The sequence below is a fragment of the Watersipora subatra genome, chromosome 1 (assembly GCF_963576615.1).
Source record: "Watersipora subatra chromosome 1, tzWatSuba1.1, whole genome shotgun sequence".
NCBI classification, from domain to species: Eukaryota; Metazoa; Bryozoa; class Gymnolaemata; order Cheilostomatida; family Watersiporidae; genus Watersipora; species Watersipora subatra.
Genome location: NC_088708.1, coordinates 32,027,099 through 32,046,853, shown reverse-complemented (window position 1 = coordinate 32,046,853; position 19,755 = coordinate 32,027,099). Strand labels below are relative to the sequence as shown.

The 19,755-nt window shown below is 35.5% G+C and overlaps 1 protein-coding gene across 1 annotated transcript; it reads right to left on the bottom strand.

The window, feature by feature from the left end:
* Nucleotides 1–4,087: 4,087 nt before the first annotated feature.
* LOC137392861 (mRNA (2'-O-methyladenosine-N(6)-)-methyltransferase-like) lies at nucleotides 4,088–19,017 on the bottom strand. Its single transcript, XM_068079206.1, has 12 exons — nucleotides 18,544–19,017; nucleotides 18,011–18,162; nucleotides 17,360–17,514; nucleotides 16,712–16,955; nucleotides 14,871–15,133; nucleotides 11,449–11,621; nucleotides 10,581–10,667; nucleotides 10,161–10,345; nucleotides 7,426–7,519; nucleotides 7,190–7,290; nucleotides 5,183–5,257; nucleotides 4,088–4,739 (listed from the first exon to the last, which is right to left on the bottom strand). Exons 1-12 carry the CDS (start codon nucleotides 18,733–18,735, stop codon nucleotides 4,601–4,603), a joined length of 1,860 nt encoding a protein of 619 aa, XP_067935307.1. The 5' UTR covers nucleotides 18,736–19,017; the 3' UTR covers nucleotides 4,088–4,600.
* Between the last annotated feature and the right edge of the window lie 738 nt (nucleotides 19,018–19,755).

The window sequence follows — 19,755 nt, the reverse complement described above, 5'->3', positions numbered from 1 at the left end:
AGGCGACTTCCGAGGCCAGCACGAGCTGCCCTGGAGAAGCTGTCTCCAAAGCAAATGACGAGGACCTGAACAGAACCCTGACAGGAGAGGAGAGATCTGCCGAGTGGCTACCATAAGCTCTCTCCCAAGGTCTAGATTGGAGACCATGGTCACCAATGAAGGGGGGAGTGTTGTGGAATGTGATCCACTGAGAGCTGAGCTTAGGGCTGAGCTAAGCCGAGCCAGGCTGTGCTCGGTCAGGCAGAATAACGAGGTCAGAGTTTAGCCAAGCCAAGCCAGAGCTGTGCCGAGTCAAGACCGAGCCGGCCCGGGTCGCGAAATTTCTTTTTCCAAACAGGTTTACATACGGCAGTAAAATTTTGACTCATGATTGGTTTTAGTAATTGAGTTTTAGTAATCAAAACCTACATCCTTACATCGAAAGTCAATAGTTATAATTAGAGAGGAACACAAAATTCCAAAATTTAATTCAAAATGGCTTAAATTAATGAGTTTTAAGTGAGCGCCTCTTACGTTTAACAGCACTTTTTGAATGATAACATCAGTTTTACTACATTATTTAGAATTTTGTGTTCCTTTCTAATTATAACTATTGATTTCTAATGTAATTATGTAGGTTTTGATTACTAAAACTCAATTACTAAAGCCAATCATGAGCCAAAATTTTACTGCCGTATGTAAACCTGTTTCGAAAAAAAAATTTCGCAGCCGGGTCAGCCAAGTACAACGGAGGCAGAGCTTATTAGCTATATAAGCTCGAACATTTGTGTAAAAGAGCAGAGCTGTTCTGGGCCTGTTCATTGACTGCTACCTGAGCATTCTTGTACAACTTATGAACTAAGCAGAAAATATATGTATAAACTCATGCACCAAGTCTTGTGCTAGTGGAAGAAAGTGAAGGTCGCACAAAACCTTTACAGTACTTTATTGAACAGACTATACTGTGAATGAAATGAAAAAAGCAAATGTCTCCTCTCATGTGCTAAAACACGCAACATATCCAACAACTTGACAAAACATCTGCAAACACATCATGATGTGGCAAACACAAAAGCTAAATTATGTTCTGACTGTGGATACACATATCCTAGACCAGGGATGGGCAAAGTTTTTTCTCAAAGAGCCAAATTTTAAAATTGCAAGATTTTTGGGAACCGCGTAACATGTGTATTACAGTATAACATTTCATACTGGTAATACAAGCTTGGTAGTTGTATTGTAATTAAATTTATTTATTAGAATACTTTTATAAGAGCATTGAATAATGTTGAAGTGAGCCTAAAGAGCTTTGTATAACTTAAAGTTTGGTAAGATTTATAGAATTGTTTATGGCTGCTCATTATCTCTTGGTAATCTGGCTCTCTACAGCAGCATGTTATTCTTAGGAGCTGACACAAGTGATCTCAAGTCAAAGTGGATCTCAACTTGCTCTTGATATTATTTATGTATGAAAATGCTGATTCACATATATATGTAGCAGCAAACACGGAGTACCACCATCTTCCTAGTTGAGCAAGCTGTGGATATTCAGCCTTTGTTGAAGCTTTCAAGTAGACGCCCTCCTCAATTTCATTTACATGTATCTATTATTATTATCTATTATTGTTTATCTATTATTATTATCTGTACCTTTGAGGTTACACAACCCCAGTTTCAGAGATGAGGCATTAACACTCTTCAATGGCAACTTAGTAACCTATTCTCCATTAGGCTTTGTCTTCTGAGGTGCTTGTATGAGTTGTATGATGTGTTTCAAAGAGTGAAACAGACTAAATCGATTGTTAAACTTTTGTTGAAGCTTTTCTATGAATTGAGTGCAATCAGCTGTACAAGAGGCCATTTGTTCATCGTCATCTAAAAATGCTTTTAGAGTAGGAAAGTGAAGCATATTACCTTACACATCCACTAGAAATAACTCTAACTTATGAGAAAAGGCTTGAACAGCTGGTAGTGTATCAATGATAGTCTTGTTCTTCCCTTGAAGCTTGAGGTTCAGATCATTCAAATGGACACAGATGTCAACAAGGAAGGCAAGGTCACTATATCTTTAGAAGAGCTCATCATCTCTTGAAACTGTCATGCAATCAGGCTTGTGTATGTATTTAAAAATGAGGTTAGCTCCTGACGAATACTCCACAACCTTGACAGAACATTTCCCTTACTTAGCCATCTAATGTTATTTTATCTTAGCAAATCTTCACTTGTGGCATCGCTTTTTTGAGAAACTTTTTTAAGTTTCTGTGTCTGAGAGCTGATCGACTTCTGAGGAAATTAATCATCTTCATAGCCTTACACATTAGTTGTTGAAAGTGATCATTTAGTTTTTCGCATGCAACAGTTTGGTGGATGATGCATTGGAATGCTAGATTGATGGCATATCCTTCTTCAATTTAGCTATGACACCTTGCTCTCTTTCAACCATGGTTGGAGCGCCATCTGTTGTTACAGATATGCATTTGTGGAGAGTTGTCTTCATATTATCAAGTCCTTCAACGAGGGCATCATAGATATCCTGGCCATTGGTTTCTCCTTCTAATTCAACCAAATTAAGAAGCCCTCATTCCTTTCTTTACCATCAAAGAATATGTAACACAGGGTATAGGACTTAAGAATTATACTATGCTTTATAAAGAAACATGCTGATGCTTTATAAAGAAGCATGTAGTATAAATGTGTGGGTTAGTATTTTGGAAACAAATATCACAAAATAGGTGCATCTTTCTCTACTTGAAGTTATGTTCTCTCTTTACTGTCTTTTAAACTGCACTTGTATGATTTCAGCTTGCAATTGCATGGTAAAATGACATTGCCAGTTGTTAGTGTACACACAGTAGCCTACATACCTTACAGAAACTGCTAATTGATCTAAACCCATTATATCAGTAGATTCATCAATAGCGATTGCAAAGTAATCTGCCTGGTCTATATGGTTTAGCAAAGTCATACTGAGATAATCATAAATGCTTTTAATTCTACCAGTAGCAGTTTTCTTAGAAAGTGGAATTGCCTTGACTTTACCAATCACATCACGCTTATCTGGAAAAAGTAGTTCCATAACCTCAACCATGCATTATTTACAATCACAGCATGAGAATAGGGAAGCATTGCTTTTGCTGGAATCTTTGACACTCGTAAAGGAGCTTCTGTAGCACGTTTATCAGCAGCTATGAAAGAAGCTAACATATTTTCTAAAATATTTAGTGATTTCTGAAGTTTATCTAACTTTTGACGTCTAGCTACAGATCCCAGTAGAAGTGTAGTAATAAACTCTGTGTTTCATCTCATGCCGTTTGATGTTCGTCTTCTAGTTAGCTGAGACAGTTTCCTGGCACAACAGACATTGCGGTTTACCATGCCTAAAGATGAACGCATATTCCAGGGTCCATTCATTTTGGAATTATCTTGTAGATTCGTTTCTATTTCGTTTACTTTGCGAAGTTCCCATTGTAACTCAGGAAATGGTTAGTTTTGTTAAAGATGTCATTGCTACTCCCACTGCATTAATTGGCTTAATTGCAAATGACATGTTCAACTAAAAGACAGCATCTTATATAAGCCAGCATTACGAAATCAAGATGAAATGACTTCCTGTTAAACATTTCTAGAGCATTCTAATTTTGTCCTCATTAGGTCAGCAGCAGACAATATTACACTGGAAAAGCTACATGTGCATGATACCATGAACTATGACTCATGATGCATGTGTAGGCTATATATAATGCAGTAATAGTGCACATTTAAATAAGCCTAATATGTCCCAATGCATGTGGTTTTGTACAGTATATTATAAGGATATTTTTATATACGTCAAAAAGATTTGAATTTTTACAGAGTTGAAAGAGCCGCAACAAAATTTGCAAAGAGCCGCATGCAGCTCTAGAGCCACACTTTGCCCAGCCCTGTCCTAGACTTTCTTGAAACCAAGGTTTCTTGTGGGACACATTCGAATGCCACAGGTGCAAAACTGTTTTAATGTCTCCACTGCTGCAAATAATTTGTTGGCAAGTCTAATCTGCAAGCTCACGTACCAACCCGTTCATAAAAAACTGCTGCAATATGCAAAATATAAAAGAATCTTTGTATTGAAGAGCTACTCGCGTAAAAACATTATAGCTATCATGTTTGTGTAAAAGAGTGAAACAAGGGGAATCAGTTCTTTAAGAACATATAGATAACAAAATATATTTTTTTTACATTTTTTGAGATACACATTGTAACTCATCTCCAAGACTTTGGAGTTGATTCTCAAAAGTCAAGTCTATCATTGTTTAATAAATTTCCTAGCAGTGTATGTACAAAAAAAAAGATTTCATAGAATTGAAAAACCTATTTAACATAATCCAGCATAAATTATGTGTGAACATATAAATAACATGACTTGGCATATCAAATATCACTAACTGAAAAAATCATGTAAAATATGAATTGCTGGCAAATGAGAGAGTGAATCGAGTTCTATTCAATCTATAATAGTCAACCGATGATCAGTATTATGTACAAGTTGATCTCAAAATAAATTTACATATATATGTATTCTAGCTCATGAATAGAAGAACTAATGTACAGATTATAGAAATAGCCTATTTATATTGATGAGATATTACTTAGTCTTGGACACCTGGAATGAAATAGCCAACTCGGAAAGACGTTCAGAATTGGGAGTCCACTTCTCAAAACCTTTCTCATTCTGTAGGAATACTAAGAGTGTTCCATGAGAGGAGTGAATGTGCAGCTCATCTCTATAAATATACAAAAACCGGAATACCTGGTGTTCGGCAAGACAAACATTCAATATGCTGCAAACCTAGAAAATCTACAACAAAAATGTTAGAATTCTCGGCATATATCAGCTTATGAGCAATATTCTACTAGCGTCTTCAATATCAACAGGTAAAACACTCAGTAACTACGCTGAGGCCGCAGCCATATGACACTATCGAGAGAGATGAAAACGCAGAACCAACTAGACACTGTCTACAAGAGTCATTGCACTATAATAAACCTCGAGTGTAAAATAAGTCGAAGCTGTATACAAACACTGAGTGTATTGCTAGAGCATTGACAGGAAAGAATTATAATGACTCCGCGTATGTAGCAGCATAATAAAACATATAAGGCTACTTAAAAACAAACCTGATTCATATGTGAGAAAAAGACTGCATAAGAAATGAATAAGGCTTACTTGGAGCAGATATGCTGAAAGCCATTCCTATACTGGTGTTCAAGAGCCGGCACCACAAACTCTTTCCTTTTAAACCTATAGAGTAAAATAGCATGTGTTGGAATGATTTTCACTAAACTCTAGATATGTAAATGGCTGTCAGCGTGCAGACTACTCTGCCGTGCTGATTTGGTTGAGGAAACAATTCGAGGTCAGATAACCTTCTTGTTACAACCAGTAGCCTTTGCCAAAATGAGGCCAAAACTTGTAGTTCACATGCCAGGCACCCTAGACTACTAGGCCCGTGGCTGTACCCAAATATCAGTTAGTATCAGGATATAGCCTACAAAGGTTGAGGGTGAGTGAGTATACAGTGGAACCTCTACATAGAAAATTTTCGAGTTACGAAAGGAGAGAAATTTTGTTTCGATTTACAAACAATATTTCTCGACACGAAAGGCTGAATGGCATTTAATACTTTGGCCCATTTGTTTATTTCGTGTCTTGGCCCATTTGCTTCTAGTGGATACGACATACAATGAGTCTCACTCAGTTTTGTTGGCTAGCGAAAGCCAGTGAACGAAAAGTGTTAATTTCATTCGTTGTATAATTTGGAGTTATAATGTATTACATGAAGAGTAGGACAGCTTTTGTTTTTGGCAATTCAAATTCCAGGTTTTTATTATGACAGTTTTTCAGTTTGTGCCTACGTAAAGAGACTTTTTTACAGTAGACACTCCTATAACATAAACCTTATAAAATGTGAATTCCAGTTAACATAAAGAATTCATGTAAAGTTTGTGTTTTGTATTACGTAAAAGATTTCATACAGCGTCATGTCGTACATGTCATGTCGTACAAGTTGTCAAAGTTGATTTCACTAACGAGAATCTCATAGTTAGCCTTAAAATTATCATTTTGTTTCTTGCCACAATTGGGAGAGAAAACGACATACAGGGATATCGCTATTATATACACTAGTCCCTAATAGTCTAGTGTGTTATCTCTATTATATGTACTAGTACCCTAATAGTCTAGTGTGTTATCTCTATTATATATACTAGTACCCTAATAGTCTAGTGTGTTATCTCTATTATAAATACTAGTACCCTAATAGTCTAGCGTGTTATCTCTATTATAAATACTAGTACCCTAATAGTCTAGTGTGTTATCTCTATTATATGTACTAGTACCCTAATAGTCTAGTGTGTTATCTCTATTATATATACTAGTACCCTAATAGTCTAGCGTGTTATCTCTATTATAAATACTAGTACTCTAATAGTCTAGCCTGTTATCTCTATTATAAATACTAGTACCCTAATAGTCTAGTGTGTTATCTCTATTATACAATGTAAATACTAGTACCCTAATAGTGTAGTGTGTTATCTCTATTATATATACTAGTACCCTAATAGTCTAGAGTGTTATCTCTATTAGGATAGAGTACCAGTTAGTACAAGGATAAAGTACCAGTTAGCACCAGAATAGAATACAGTTAGTACAAGGATAGAGTACCAGTTAGTACAAGGATAGAGTACCAGTTAGTACAAGAATAGAGTATCAGTTAGTACAAGGATAGAGTACCAGTTAGTACAAGAATAGAGTATCAGTTAGTATAAGGATAGAGTACCAGTTAGCACAAAGATAGAGTACCAGTTAGTACAAGGATAGAGTACCAGTTAGTACAAGAATAGAGTATCAGTTAGTACAAGGATAGAGTACTAGTTAGTACAAGATTAGAGTATCAGTTAGTACAAGGATAGAGTACTAGTTAGTATACAACCTATAATAACATAACCTAATAAATGCAAAGACTGCGACTGCTCATCTATCAATGCTATTTTCCTGATAGGTTGGAACAGGCAGACAGTGCGCGATCATTCGTAACAGGCTGAATTTCAAGGGGCATTCCCAAGACATATTACGAGTAACCACTTTCATTTAGGCACAATGTCTTCTTGAGCTAATTTTGCCAAAAAACCATAACAATCCAAGCCGAGTTCAAAGAAGTGTATCAAAGATTACCTAGATGACTCCAGCCTGATGAGTGCCTTTGTAGGTGGGTCTCTCCACTCTGGTAGACAGACGACAAATGAGAGTGCTTCAGAAGAGTTCTCTAGCAAATTCTAAAAGGCAAGTACTTGCAATATTAGGGTCAATGCTAACAAGCAAATTACTTGACAAAATTAAAAAGCTTGAATGATGCAAATGCTGACAAATCCGATGATTAGATTTCGTATCGTATCGAGTCAAACTCTTACCTCAAAATGATTAACCATAGACTCCATCAACTCCTCACTGAAAGGTGGATTCGCTTCAAATGAGCCAGCAATAGGATGAAAGTCTAGCAGAGGCCTACAAAAGATGAATAACATTTTCTAGCTGAAATACCAGTCACTGCTTGAGTAAATTTTGCCTAAAATTATTCTCTCTCTCTTTTCCTTTCGATGTTTTTATTTATTAATTTTATCGTGGTAGATGCATAGATTTAACCGGTTAAACTAGAGGTGATGGAATATATACCAGAGACGCTCATAAAGCTTTAAAATGACTTGATTCATTTCAATTCTCATCAAAAAATTAACAATTCAATTCCCAATTCTTTTGTATCATATGTCATGTAAGAATCGGTTCAATTCACAACTCATTGCAAAAACATCACAATTCAATTGCCAATTCCATAGCTATCTTACCTTCAATGACTCGATTCAATTTTTCCAAATAAACAAAATTAATTTTATATCAATTCTTACAAAAATTGACCTATGGCAATATATCTAAATAACAATAACAATTGCTAATTCAGCTACAAGCATTAGCTCAGTCTATTGACTGTTTGTATAGCAAATATCAACTACTTCACTAGGGATTCATTGCTGTTTGGGTAGAATTAATTCATGCCTACCATTTTTGCTAGCATACACTCGATCTTTTTGCTGTAAAACCAGAGTTGTCATATAAGTTCAATTTAAAGATTTTTGGAATCGGCAAAAAATTCTGCACAAAAAACAATACACTTGAAAAACAAAAGGAATGTTTAATATTTTTGTAGTTTGGTGAAATCGGCTGAAAAAGAAAAACGTTATCGTTTTTGGAGTTTGACCAAAACGCAGACACGTGGTCTAATATGAAAATGTAGTAGCCAAAAATATCACTGGTCCAGTTTTGAAAGACTTCCCTAGCAGAAATATGTTTAGGTCGGTGTTTAAAATATTTCTTTCATTCATACTAAATCGGAAAAAAAAAACCGAAATCACAATTTTATGCTGCGTTCCGTGAGTAAAGGAAAAACTGTGCAACTTGTTCGTTTTTGGCACAATGGTAACCCGACTTTCTAAACACTATCTGAAACACTGCAATCAGTGTATCATATACGCCCAAACGATCATTCCGTGATTGTTGTTTTTTATAGGTACAAAGGCAAGTTGTTATAAAGGTTTTTCGATAGAATGAACGATATTTGCAAGCGGCTATGAAGCTTATAAATATGCTTATTGTTAGTGTGCAAACAAACCATAAAGCTAGTGCGTATTACATAATATTGACCAACTAAATATACCCAGTGATATCGAAGTTTTTTAAAAATGTGTACGGGTGGCAACATGGGACTGCACTGACATCTTGGTTTTGGTGCACATCAAGTAACATATCGTGTTATTTGAGACATCAAGGTCAGTTTTGGATTTTTTGTAAACAGAATAATTATAAATTGAAGGATTGGTGCATTTTGACTCAAGTTGTTTCCCTTATTAAAAATAAAGAATCGAGTTAATTCCTCTATGATGACAGTAAGAAACTTGATTCAATTCAATTCTTACTGGCAGTATGCTCCGAATCAATACAATTCTACAGGAAGTGAGAGATACCTAAGAATAGTTTCTTTTTAATTCGTTTGTAAAATGAGCCTTAAAGATGTGATTGCACTATTGAAGTCATTCAAATGAAATTAAGACCAATATAAGGCTAAAACAACAGCTACAATTTGATGTCGTTTTTTGTCTTTTTAAACTAGCCATGTCCAGAGATATTAGCGTTTGAATGAGATCATATGAAACGCTCAAATTCAAGCGGGTGCTTTATTCGTGACGAATATAGTGAGCGTATATGAAAGAATCCGTGAGCGATAAATATGCTATCTTTTCTTTAGCCAATCATCAGCACGAAATTTAGGTCATTATAAATGTTATTGCAAGTAAAACGCATTGTCCGTGATATCGAAGATTCTCGTCGTTAGAACATTTACTTTATTACTAGATCGCACATGCTGCGCCGACTCGTTTTATTGACAAACAACAGAATTTTAACAATGCTTCCAAATCCATCGAAGGTGTCTCAGAGTTTCCTGAGTATCAGGTGGTTAAATATTGGGCAGACAGCCTAAGGTTGAAGCTGACAAGCGCAAGCAGCGTTATACTGCAGAGGAAGATAAGGAGAATAGAGGTAAATTTATCGTTAACTTTGAGTTTCCTATGTATATTAAACTAAAGGTAATAATTTTATTATTCATGATTACATTTAATAATTAATAAAATTATAACCTGTTGTCATCCCGAATCATCGTTTCATAACTTTTTTATCGTTTAACCTAGCCATATTTGCTTCAAATTTTCTTTGACAGTTTTAGCTAGTAAATTGGATTTATGATTAGAATTTATGTACACTTCTCGCTTGTAGAAAGTGAGGAAAATGGATTGATCAATGCTCATCTTTAACTCCCAGAAACAAAGCTTCGAATTGTTGGCTTGGCCTTCTTATGCTTTTGTTAAATATTTGTTTATTTCTCTCGCATACTTGGCCACGTAGCAGCCGCATCAAAAACCATCTCGTATGCTCATATGATCATATCTCAAACTTGTCTCATATCTTAATGCAGAATAATGCTCGAAATTCTGCTCATATTTCAAATTTCTCGTAAGTTGGGACACTTGTATGTTGAAGTATGACTGTATGAGAATAATGGAAGAACTAGTATGGAAGTACTTTTAGTAAGACTTACCCCCTTGAGCCAAAGTAACCATCGGTGTCTGAAAAGGCAGAGCAATACTGTTTGTAATAGCAGTTGAGGGGAGACGCAAAGCATTCAAAAGTCACTCCAAATATCCGACTGAGGCACTCAAAAACTGTTGCTGGCAGCGCTGCTTGAAGTGCCGCACCTTCATTCTTGTGCACACCAAAGTATGTCTGCAAGGTTGCCAATCAACAATCTAGATACATAGCTCGTGCAGAATCATCTTACCTATGATACCACTCCGATGTATTATTTCATGATAAATCATACAAAGTCTAATCACATGAAAATTTTCAAAACTGGTAGCTTGGCATCAGTTTAAGACAATCCTAAGAATATTGGCATCTTCATTGGATTCTTCTTAAAATACAAGCATGGTATCTAGTCAACAAATGAGTATTGTCTAACCTGATACCTACGCAGCAGGCACCAAACCCGTGCTAAAAAATGCTCATTCCTTGGATCATCCTTGCAGTTCAGCCTGTACAGACACTCCTGCAAAGAACAACACAGTGATATTGAGCTCCAACACAACGATGGAAGACAATCCCACATTAATGTGAGATATGAATATTTAAAGAGTCATTGACATCAAATTTTAAAATATTTTATCAGAAAGTATAGATATTTTTCTATCACTTAGAATTTTGTTTGGTGTTTTAGGTGATTAGACCGTCTGGATGTTTCAAAATGAAATTCGACAAAACCTGATCACGGTTAAAATGCCCAGAAGAGACATATCTAAACGTCTCCATTCATGACATCAGTAGTTGCGTATATTGCTTATAACTTTATAAGTGATAAATATATGGTCTCATCGGCACAGCATTTCGGTTTACACAGCATTCAGAAAAAACAATGTGACAAATTCTAACTAACCAATCTTTGAACCATTAGAAACACCTATAAAAATGTATTTAAAGCAATATTTGAAGTTACAAATAAATCACAACAATCATGAGCAAATACGAAATTAAATACATGTCAATAGAGACGCGTAACACTGAAACTTGAATGCAATAGCCGGTGTCATAACGAGAAGGACAAACAGGAAGTGTGACTACTGATACCAATTATGGAGAAGTTTTGTTCCTCTGAGTGTTTTAACCGCAACCAAGTTAAGCCGATGTTAATCTTGAAACATCCTAGCAGTCAAATCACCTCAAACATCCAGCGAAATCTCACATGATAGAAAAGGATCCATACTTTCCGATAAAATCTTTTAAAATTTGACACAATTGTAACCCTTTCAGAAGAGAAACCTAAGGACACCAACCAGCTTATAGAAATATTGCATGTTCATGGAGAGGCTTTCCTCATTGTAAGTAAGTGATATGGCATCTGAAGATGATGACACGCTGATGGTAGGCAGTCGAGGAGAGGGTGTGCCAAGTATTCTTGGATAACAGAATACTTTCCTCTCCGTGACTAGAACTGGGGATATCACTTCTGTAAAAGTAACGCATATGACAAAAGAGTGACTGGAGTAGCGTATAATGCATTAGTTGTAATACAAATAACAAGAACACGATAAACATGGTGAGATTGCAATGTTGACATGACAGATTAAATTAAGGAGTAGACAGAATTGTTTACAATAAAAATAACAAAAGAAATACGAGAGAATGTTAACTTAGTCTATTGAGAGAGGCATGACTGACCATATCATAGCTTAGCTTCATAAGATAGATATGACTGACATATAAATACAGGGCAGACTTCTTCGGTATTTGTGAAATCTACATGCACTTTGATCTCCCATTATAACTACCTGTTACTTAACAAAAACATGTAACAAAACGACTAGATGGGGAAAATGTTTTAAAACTGCGGCCAACAGAAAAGCTTTTGTCTCGTGTTCAAGCATTGGCTAATCTTAAAGGTTGACTTGCAACAAAATTCACATTACAGTTATTTGGTATCAAAAGCTTCACCATGTCTTACTCTGTTGTGTTGTAAGTGCCAAATATGTGGAAATGTGATTAAAAGCTCTTAAAAGCTCAAAAACGAACAGTTAATCGCCGCCATTACGAAAAATGCCGTAGGTTGGAATCAATTTAATTCTCTGACGTACTCAAACAATGTGGTTATTGTTTTGACATGTGATGTTATCACGTGAATTGAAAGGCCAATCAGAGGCTCAATATAAAACTTTTCATAGCGCTAGTTTATGACAAACACATCAGGTTCTACTGAAAAACCCGTATCAAATATAGATGTTCGCTACTTTACAGTTTTGTTTCGGCATTATTCAATCGTCAAGTCGTTCTCTGATCATGTGACCCAATACTTCGCAAATAATTTTTTGCAGCACTTTTTGATTATCATAGGTGACCAACAGGCTCGTCATGATTATCAGACAATGATATGTACTTCTTCGAGCTAAGGTTAAAAAGTTTAACGAATTTTTACGGTAAGTTATAAGATATCAGTGCTAAAATGACAGCATTACAATGACGATAAAACAGACGCGTAAGAACAATAAACATAGTTTTATTGAATGCGTGAAGTATATTTGTGAAAATATTTCGAGGAATAAGGTTGCAAGAAAGTGTAAACAGAAACCATCTCTCACAACTGCATCACATTTGAGCCGTTTTGGAAAGGGAATCCAAACTACGGCGGTCTCGTGTAGCTGTGATTTTCTGTTCGTTTTTGAGCTTTTAAGAGCTTGTAATCACCTTTCCACATATTTTGCACCTACAACACAACAGAATAAGACATGGTGAATCTTTTCATATAAAATAACGGTAATGTGAATTTTGTTGCAAGTCAACCTTTAAGATTGACATCACATAACATACATTTATGAGCTGGAAAAAAGTCCCATGTCACAGCTTGGATCTTGCATGGCATTAGTTTTTTTCACCAAATCTGGTTTTATGCTTTCCTAACATCAAAATCATTGCGGTAAAACAGCATACCGCGATTACAATAAAACAAATAGACATAATATTAAAATTCAGTCACAAAACCTTTAATAATGCTTCCTCATACTTTTCTGTTACTAGTTCTAATTCTGAGAAAAGCATGTGATTCTTTCTCATTTCACCACTACTACCACTCACACTAGTCTTCAAGAGATATGGGTAAATTTAAAAAGGATACTATCAAGCACTGTTTAATATCATTCAACTAACCTCAAACCAAACTATGTGAAGGAGGGTATGGGTTCGGCATAGCAATTATTTAAATAGCGACTACATAATAGCGAGTTTTAAAACGGTGACTGTTGCTATGACAACCATATGATAATAGATAACCATATGTAAAAGAGCAATTATCATAACGTAGACATTATTGCTTTGCTAGCCCTATTCCTGTCCACCCAACATTCCAGTTAAAACCTTTTACCACGTCAATTAAACGACTGACAGAGACTCATGCAAAACATGCAATTATACATACTGCCTGATTGTTAAAAGAATTTAAGTTAAAGGAATTAAAATTAGTTTTCAATTATTCTTGCCAAACGATTAAATTTCAGCCAAAATGCCTCATCAAACGCAAAAAGGTCTTTAACCAAATCCACCAAACTACTGCTTAGCAAAAAATGTCTAACTGATATTAATTAAAAAGAACATTTAATGTATAATAACCACATAACACATACATGATTTAAAACGATTCAAAACAAAATTTCAAAATACCAAAGTTACCCAAATCATGTCATGCTTATTTTTAAATTAACTTACATGTACAACGTGTCGTCAGACGACCTTTACAACCAGCCTTAGCGCATCCCTGGTTTAATATTTAATATATTTGCCTTTTGTACAAAAGAGTTGAAAAGACCTTCGGGATTTATCAGTTAGTTAAGAATATACTGCTGTGGTCTCTTATGTTATGATCTTCTCCAACTGCTTGGATAAGACCTTTCATGAGTTTCCTTGGGAGGTACTAAGGTGGTTCTTGTCGCTTGCCTCAGGCTTTCTGTCAAACTTTTCTCCCTTAGCTAAGGAACAACTTGAGCCGTTTGCCCTTTCTGCCATCTAACAGCGGGGGATCGACCATTGACCTGTCACTTCTTTTACTTAATTTTATAAACCTCTATGAAGGTCACTGCAAGTTTTACAAACATAATTCTGCATATCAGCGCCTTCAACAATCCCTGTCTGATGAACTTGAGTGAGCCATATCAAGCTTCTCACAAGGCAAATCCAAACATGTAAACATGAATACATAATTACTAACAAAAGCAGATTTTATTCTGAAGTTGACGTTAAAGTTACTATTCATCAGTCGATGGCGTAACGCAGTCACCATAAAAACAAAAGCCATTCTGAAAGTCGCTAACCTGATTACGCTGCCGTTGTGAAGTTGCTCCGCTGTCAGTCACAGTTTTAACAGTCGCTATGCTGCTGAGATGCCGTAATGGAGAACTGAGTATGTATATTGATTTAAAAAACTGCAACATTTCGAGAAACTATGGGCATTGCATGTTGGAATTTTATCCGTCAAAAATTTCTTATGAAAAAATAATTGTAAGTTGAGGTTTGACTGCATACAATTTGGTGATATGGAGAAACAGATACTATGCCTCCAGTGAAAAGCATCATAAACTTGTCAAACTCAAATAATAGCATATTTTAAATATTCATTAAATTAAAAACAAGCTTTAACAATACATGTTAAAAAATATGTTTTATAAAAAGTAAGTTATAAAACAATGGTTTAAAATAAAATGATGAGACAAACCTTCAATGCCATTTTCTTTCCAGATGGAAGCTGACATCTCAGAGAGTTTACGAGTGTCATCTTTAGCCAAGTTATACATCTTCCGGCAAATAGACTCTGTACCCGCACTGGCTGCCTCTTTTATGTGGGGCTGACACTGACGCTTCAGGTGAGCGAGCCTCTCCATGTAGTCATCATATGAGGCATTCATTTGCCGCCTCACCCAAGCAAAAGAGTCTTCCACATTCCATTTGACAATCTTCCTGCTTTCAGGTGTCACATTTCTGCAAGGGAATATAAGCTAGATGTTGATCGACCAATCGACCGATCCTTTATTCAAGTTATAAATGAGTTTAATAGTTTGATTGCAAGAGCAGAATTTTCTAAAACGAACAAATGACGTGAAAGGCTTCAGCAAACCTATCCATATGATAACATCTTTACAAATTATCATTTACAAATAAAATATGGCTAATTAAAGTCCTCTAGTGCTATTTGTTAGCAAAAGATGACCAGCTATATACTAGTGAATGCCCATCGATAAAAAGAAACGTAACCTTAATTTAGCCACTCACAGCCAAGCTGCCCAAATTAAACTAGGCATATTTCCCTAAGGCGATATTCTTAACAATTACTCCCAGACTGGATTAGAGCCATAATACAAAACTTGAGCCGACCTCCTCCCAACCACTTTGTTCCCTTTAAGAGTCATTCTAAAAGCAAAGAATGAGCAAACTAGCTAGAATATGCATGTATGTGTGTGTATACTATATATGCTAGAATATGCATGTATGTGTGTGTATACTATATATGCTAGAATATGCATGTATGTGTGTGTATACTATATATGCTAGAATATGCATGTATGTGTGTGTATACTATATATGCTAGAATATGCATGTATGTGTGTGTATACTATATATGCTAGAATATGCATGTATGTGTGTGTATACTATATATGCTAGAATATGCATGTATGTGTGTGTATACTATATATGCTAGAATATGCATGTATGTGTGTGTATACTATATATGCTAGAATATGCATGTATGTGTGTGTATACTATATATGCTAGAATATGCATGTACGTGTGTGTATACTATATATGCTAGAATATGCATGTATGTGTGTGTATACTATATATGCTAGAATATGCATGTATGTGTGTGTATACTATATATGCTAGAATATGCATGTATGTGTGTGTATACTATAACATTGAAATGATGCGGATGAATTAATAAATTAACTAATCGGGAAATAGTGTAGCCAGACAAGCTGCCTGTCTTTAGCCAAGAATCATAATATCAATACATCTGACAAATGTATGCTCACCAGTCATATATGGGTACTGACTATACACTAATACCAGCTTCAGAATGGTGATGTCAATGCGGTTGTACTTATGGGACTTACTACTAACATGAGTAGGGAAATAATGCTAGAATTCATTATTTTTACTAAAGCGACGTACAAAGAAAATGTCGAGACTATTTACTGATCTCCAAACGTTTAACCGAAATTGTCTCGCACAAATATTGAACTGGACACAGCGGTGTGCCAGTTGTATTATGATGTATTCTTGCATATTTATACAATTTGAATTTTTACAAACAACTTTTCTCTATCATGCAGAAATCACAAGAACAAAATTAAAACAAAAATAAATGAAGTCAAAACGCTTTGAACAAATCAATTGTGTCCCTGGAGAGAATATGCAGAAAACCTTTTCTATTATTGCCCATCTGTGTTAGTGCAAATATTGTAAGCAAGATGTAACATGAAGCGGTAGGCTAAAATCATAGACATTCTCAAAGTGCGCACTGCACCGTGTGATAGAATTAATAGTAGGGCATGTCACCTGCTTTCGATTATCTTCTTAGCCCCTTCAGCATATTTGGTGAGCTGACGCCGGGCATCACTCACATACTTGGGCTTGACTAACTTCACCGGTATATCATTGAGAATTTCTCTACACATGGACGGAGATACAGGGTTCTCGCAGTCACTCGACAGTATAGGGTCAGAGGTTAGGCCCGCTGCTCTGTCAGCAACCTTGCGTTCAAGAAGCCATCGGTTGAATGACTCGAGTGGGGCATGAATACCTAGATGAGTCTTACATGTATTACAATACAGCCAAGATGAGCATAAAAAACGGAACCAATCCATAATGATTTTTTATATTGACTTATACTTTGTATTTTAGTATAAGCTGAACTTGAATAGTGAGGATTTTTGAATTTCCCTGAAGAAATTAAAAAATCCTGCAATTAATCATGAAAATCCAAAAAATGAATATTGCACGCTGATGTGAACAAATATGACACGAAGCACAAATCAACACTAAAAAAAAAATGGGTGGCTAATTCACGGTTCTTACTTCAATCTTCCTGATAAATCAAGCGAGTGATTTGTAAATACGAAAATTAGAGAGACTAAATTTTTCTATCTTGAATGTATTGCATAATTTAAGACACTGAAGATCAAGTTTAATAATTTACTGCCTTACCTTCCCTTGTCATACAAGCTTCTTCATACTGCTGCCGTAATTTACGTAGACTTTTGGCCCGAGATTGCTCCACCATTGGGTGGGGTGGATACACATCGCTCATGGCTCTCTCATACATAATAACATTTGTAGGTATGGTGAGATTCCATGAGGAACTGCAATTGTGAACAACAGTAGCCCATTAGCAAATCTGCCTTGACAAACAACCATAGCATATATTGAACAATTTTCTTACCCTTTCAACACGGGCAGACCACTGACACTACAACGGATTATAGGATATAAAACCAGTTGAGAGTAAATTTCTCCTATCAACGTGGCAGATCATTGACACTACAACTGACTGTAGACTTCTATTATAAATTTTGACAGACATACCATAGCTTCTTAAACAATAATCGGCTTACATTACGTTATGTTTATGATACTAAATTTTAAAAGAGAAAACAACAATATTTGATGACTATGTAACACTGCAGCAACTTTCTTTACACGCGTTGTAAAATTTTCTTAAAAAATTTCCAATAATTGAAATAAGCACTTTAACCAGCTATTCGATAAGGTAATTTAACCTTGAAGGTATAATAAACTGGCAGACACTGTATTTGCTTGGCACCTAGCCATGTTGCAATATGAAAACACCTTTCCTACCTTATAAGTAAGGACGCTTTCTTTGTAGGTACTTGCGAGTTGGAGTCCAAACTAGAGTGTCTGCGACGCGGAGCACATTCTTGGGGAGACATTACTGATGATGGAGAGGGAGTTGCGATACCCAGTGGGTCATGTCGCGACGGACCGGGGCTCTAGCAAAAAAGATGAAACCTTATACATAAAAGCTACTTTTCAACAGCAGAACTAAAAGAAATTATATGACTGAATTTAATTACATTCAATTATTTGAATTTTGTGAATAAAATGTTAAAAATAAACTAAACAAACTACAAAAGTGACAATCTATTTGCAAACGTATACAGCAAGTATTTTTATATAACATATTGTTAGTTGTCAACTGCAAAAAATCATGCTCATTGTATTTGACAATCTAGTTTTCACCTCTTTTCAAAACAATTTAAAAAAGTGGTGACACGGCCCGTCCAGTGATTAGGATGCAAATATATTGCTATCTAAAGTCACACATAAGAGCAATACTTAATGTCAAGGGAAACGTAAAGATACGCACTTACTCCCAATGTCGGCTCATCCCACAATGACTGGTTTGTAAACTTGTTGAAGAAGTATGGACGTTGCTCTCGCTTGCTGAAAAATTTTCTCCATCCAGCTTCCAAAAGCTGTGAAGAAAGATCGCGACCCGGTGAATGGGCTGGACTAGAATTAAAACCATTTGCACGCGTGTCCTCCATTTCAAGTGCTGGCATTAGCCATCGTGTAATGAAATATTCACTTCCCAACCAGCCTTAGCACCGTTTGATCTTCTTTAATAAAGATGCAGAAAAAAGCAATGGTCACATGTGAACTGAACTAGGTAAATAAAATATGTTTTTTAAAACCATCACTACTTAGTGATAGATGAGTGATGAGCACTCACTCAAAAAATTATTGTGTAAACTTTGCGTCACATCTGGTAAAACCAAATAAAATTTTAATAGCAAGTTAGACAAAACTCATATGTTATTGCACAAGCAAAGTAAATTAGTAGAATAAGTGAATAACCATAAGAAAATCTATGAAGCTAGATAAACTAGATAGACTTACTCAAGAATGTATTTGACTGGGACTATTAAATATTGTCCAGGGAAACACAGACACAAAACCCTGCTTAACGGACAAACCAATTTTTGATTTTTATTGTTCAACCCTTTGACCAAAGTGTTTACTCCATCCTGGTTTAGGAGTGAGAACACTTGATAATAAAACGGTACATTCACGTAAGTGGGGCTAGAAAGGCGTTTCACAATACCTACATTCTAACAATGGTGCTAAATGATGACCATTACTGACTTGCTTACTAATTGTACTAAATTTGCATGTATTGATAAAGAAACTTATTACAATCACTTCGCGTTATTTATGTTAGGGTCAACATCTCAAATCTTCAACAAAATTGGATCAAATTTATTGCATGATGATACTGCTTGATAACATGACAACGTTATGTAAATAACACATACAGACACATAAATAATTGACCCCAGATTATAATTTCATTGCTAACATCGTTTTGACGACTACATCAATGGGACATAGATAGCTTCTAACAAACTGCAACAATTGGCAGCCATTTTAAAATATGGAAGAATTGGAAACACCCAAATAATTTTAAATATGATCTTTTGTTTTTTTTTAATGGTGTTTATTAATTTTCAATAATTTGATTTAATAAAAAACATGCACAAAGAGAAAACATTGCAAAAAGATAAATGAGATAGAGCCAAAAG

What these genes read in the sequence shown, in the direction of transcription:
- LOC137392861 (XM_068079206.1), bottom strand. Translation starts at nt 18,735, where the DNA reads ATGCCAGCACTTGAAATGGAGGACACGCGTGCAAATGGTTTTAATTCT. An exon ending in AAAGCGTCCTTACTTATAAG is followed by an intron (nt 17,515 to 18,010) that starts GTAGGAAAGGTG and finishes TCACAATTGCAG; the next exon opens with TTCCTCATGGAATCTCACCA. An exon ending in AGCTTGTATGACAAGGGAAG is followed by an intron (nt 16,956 to 17,359) that starts GTAAGGCAGTAA and finishes AGACTCATCTAG; the next exon opens with GTATTCATGCCCCACTCGAG.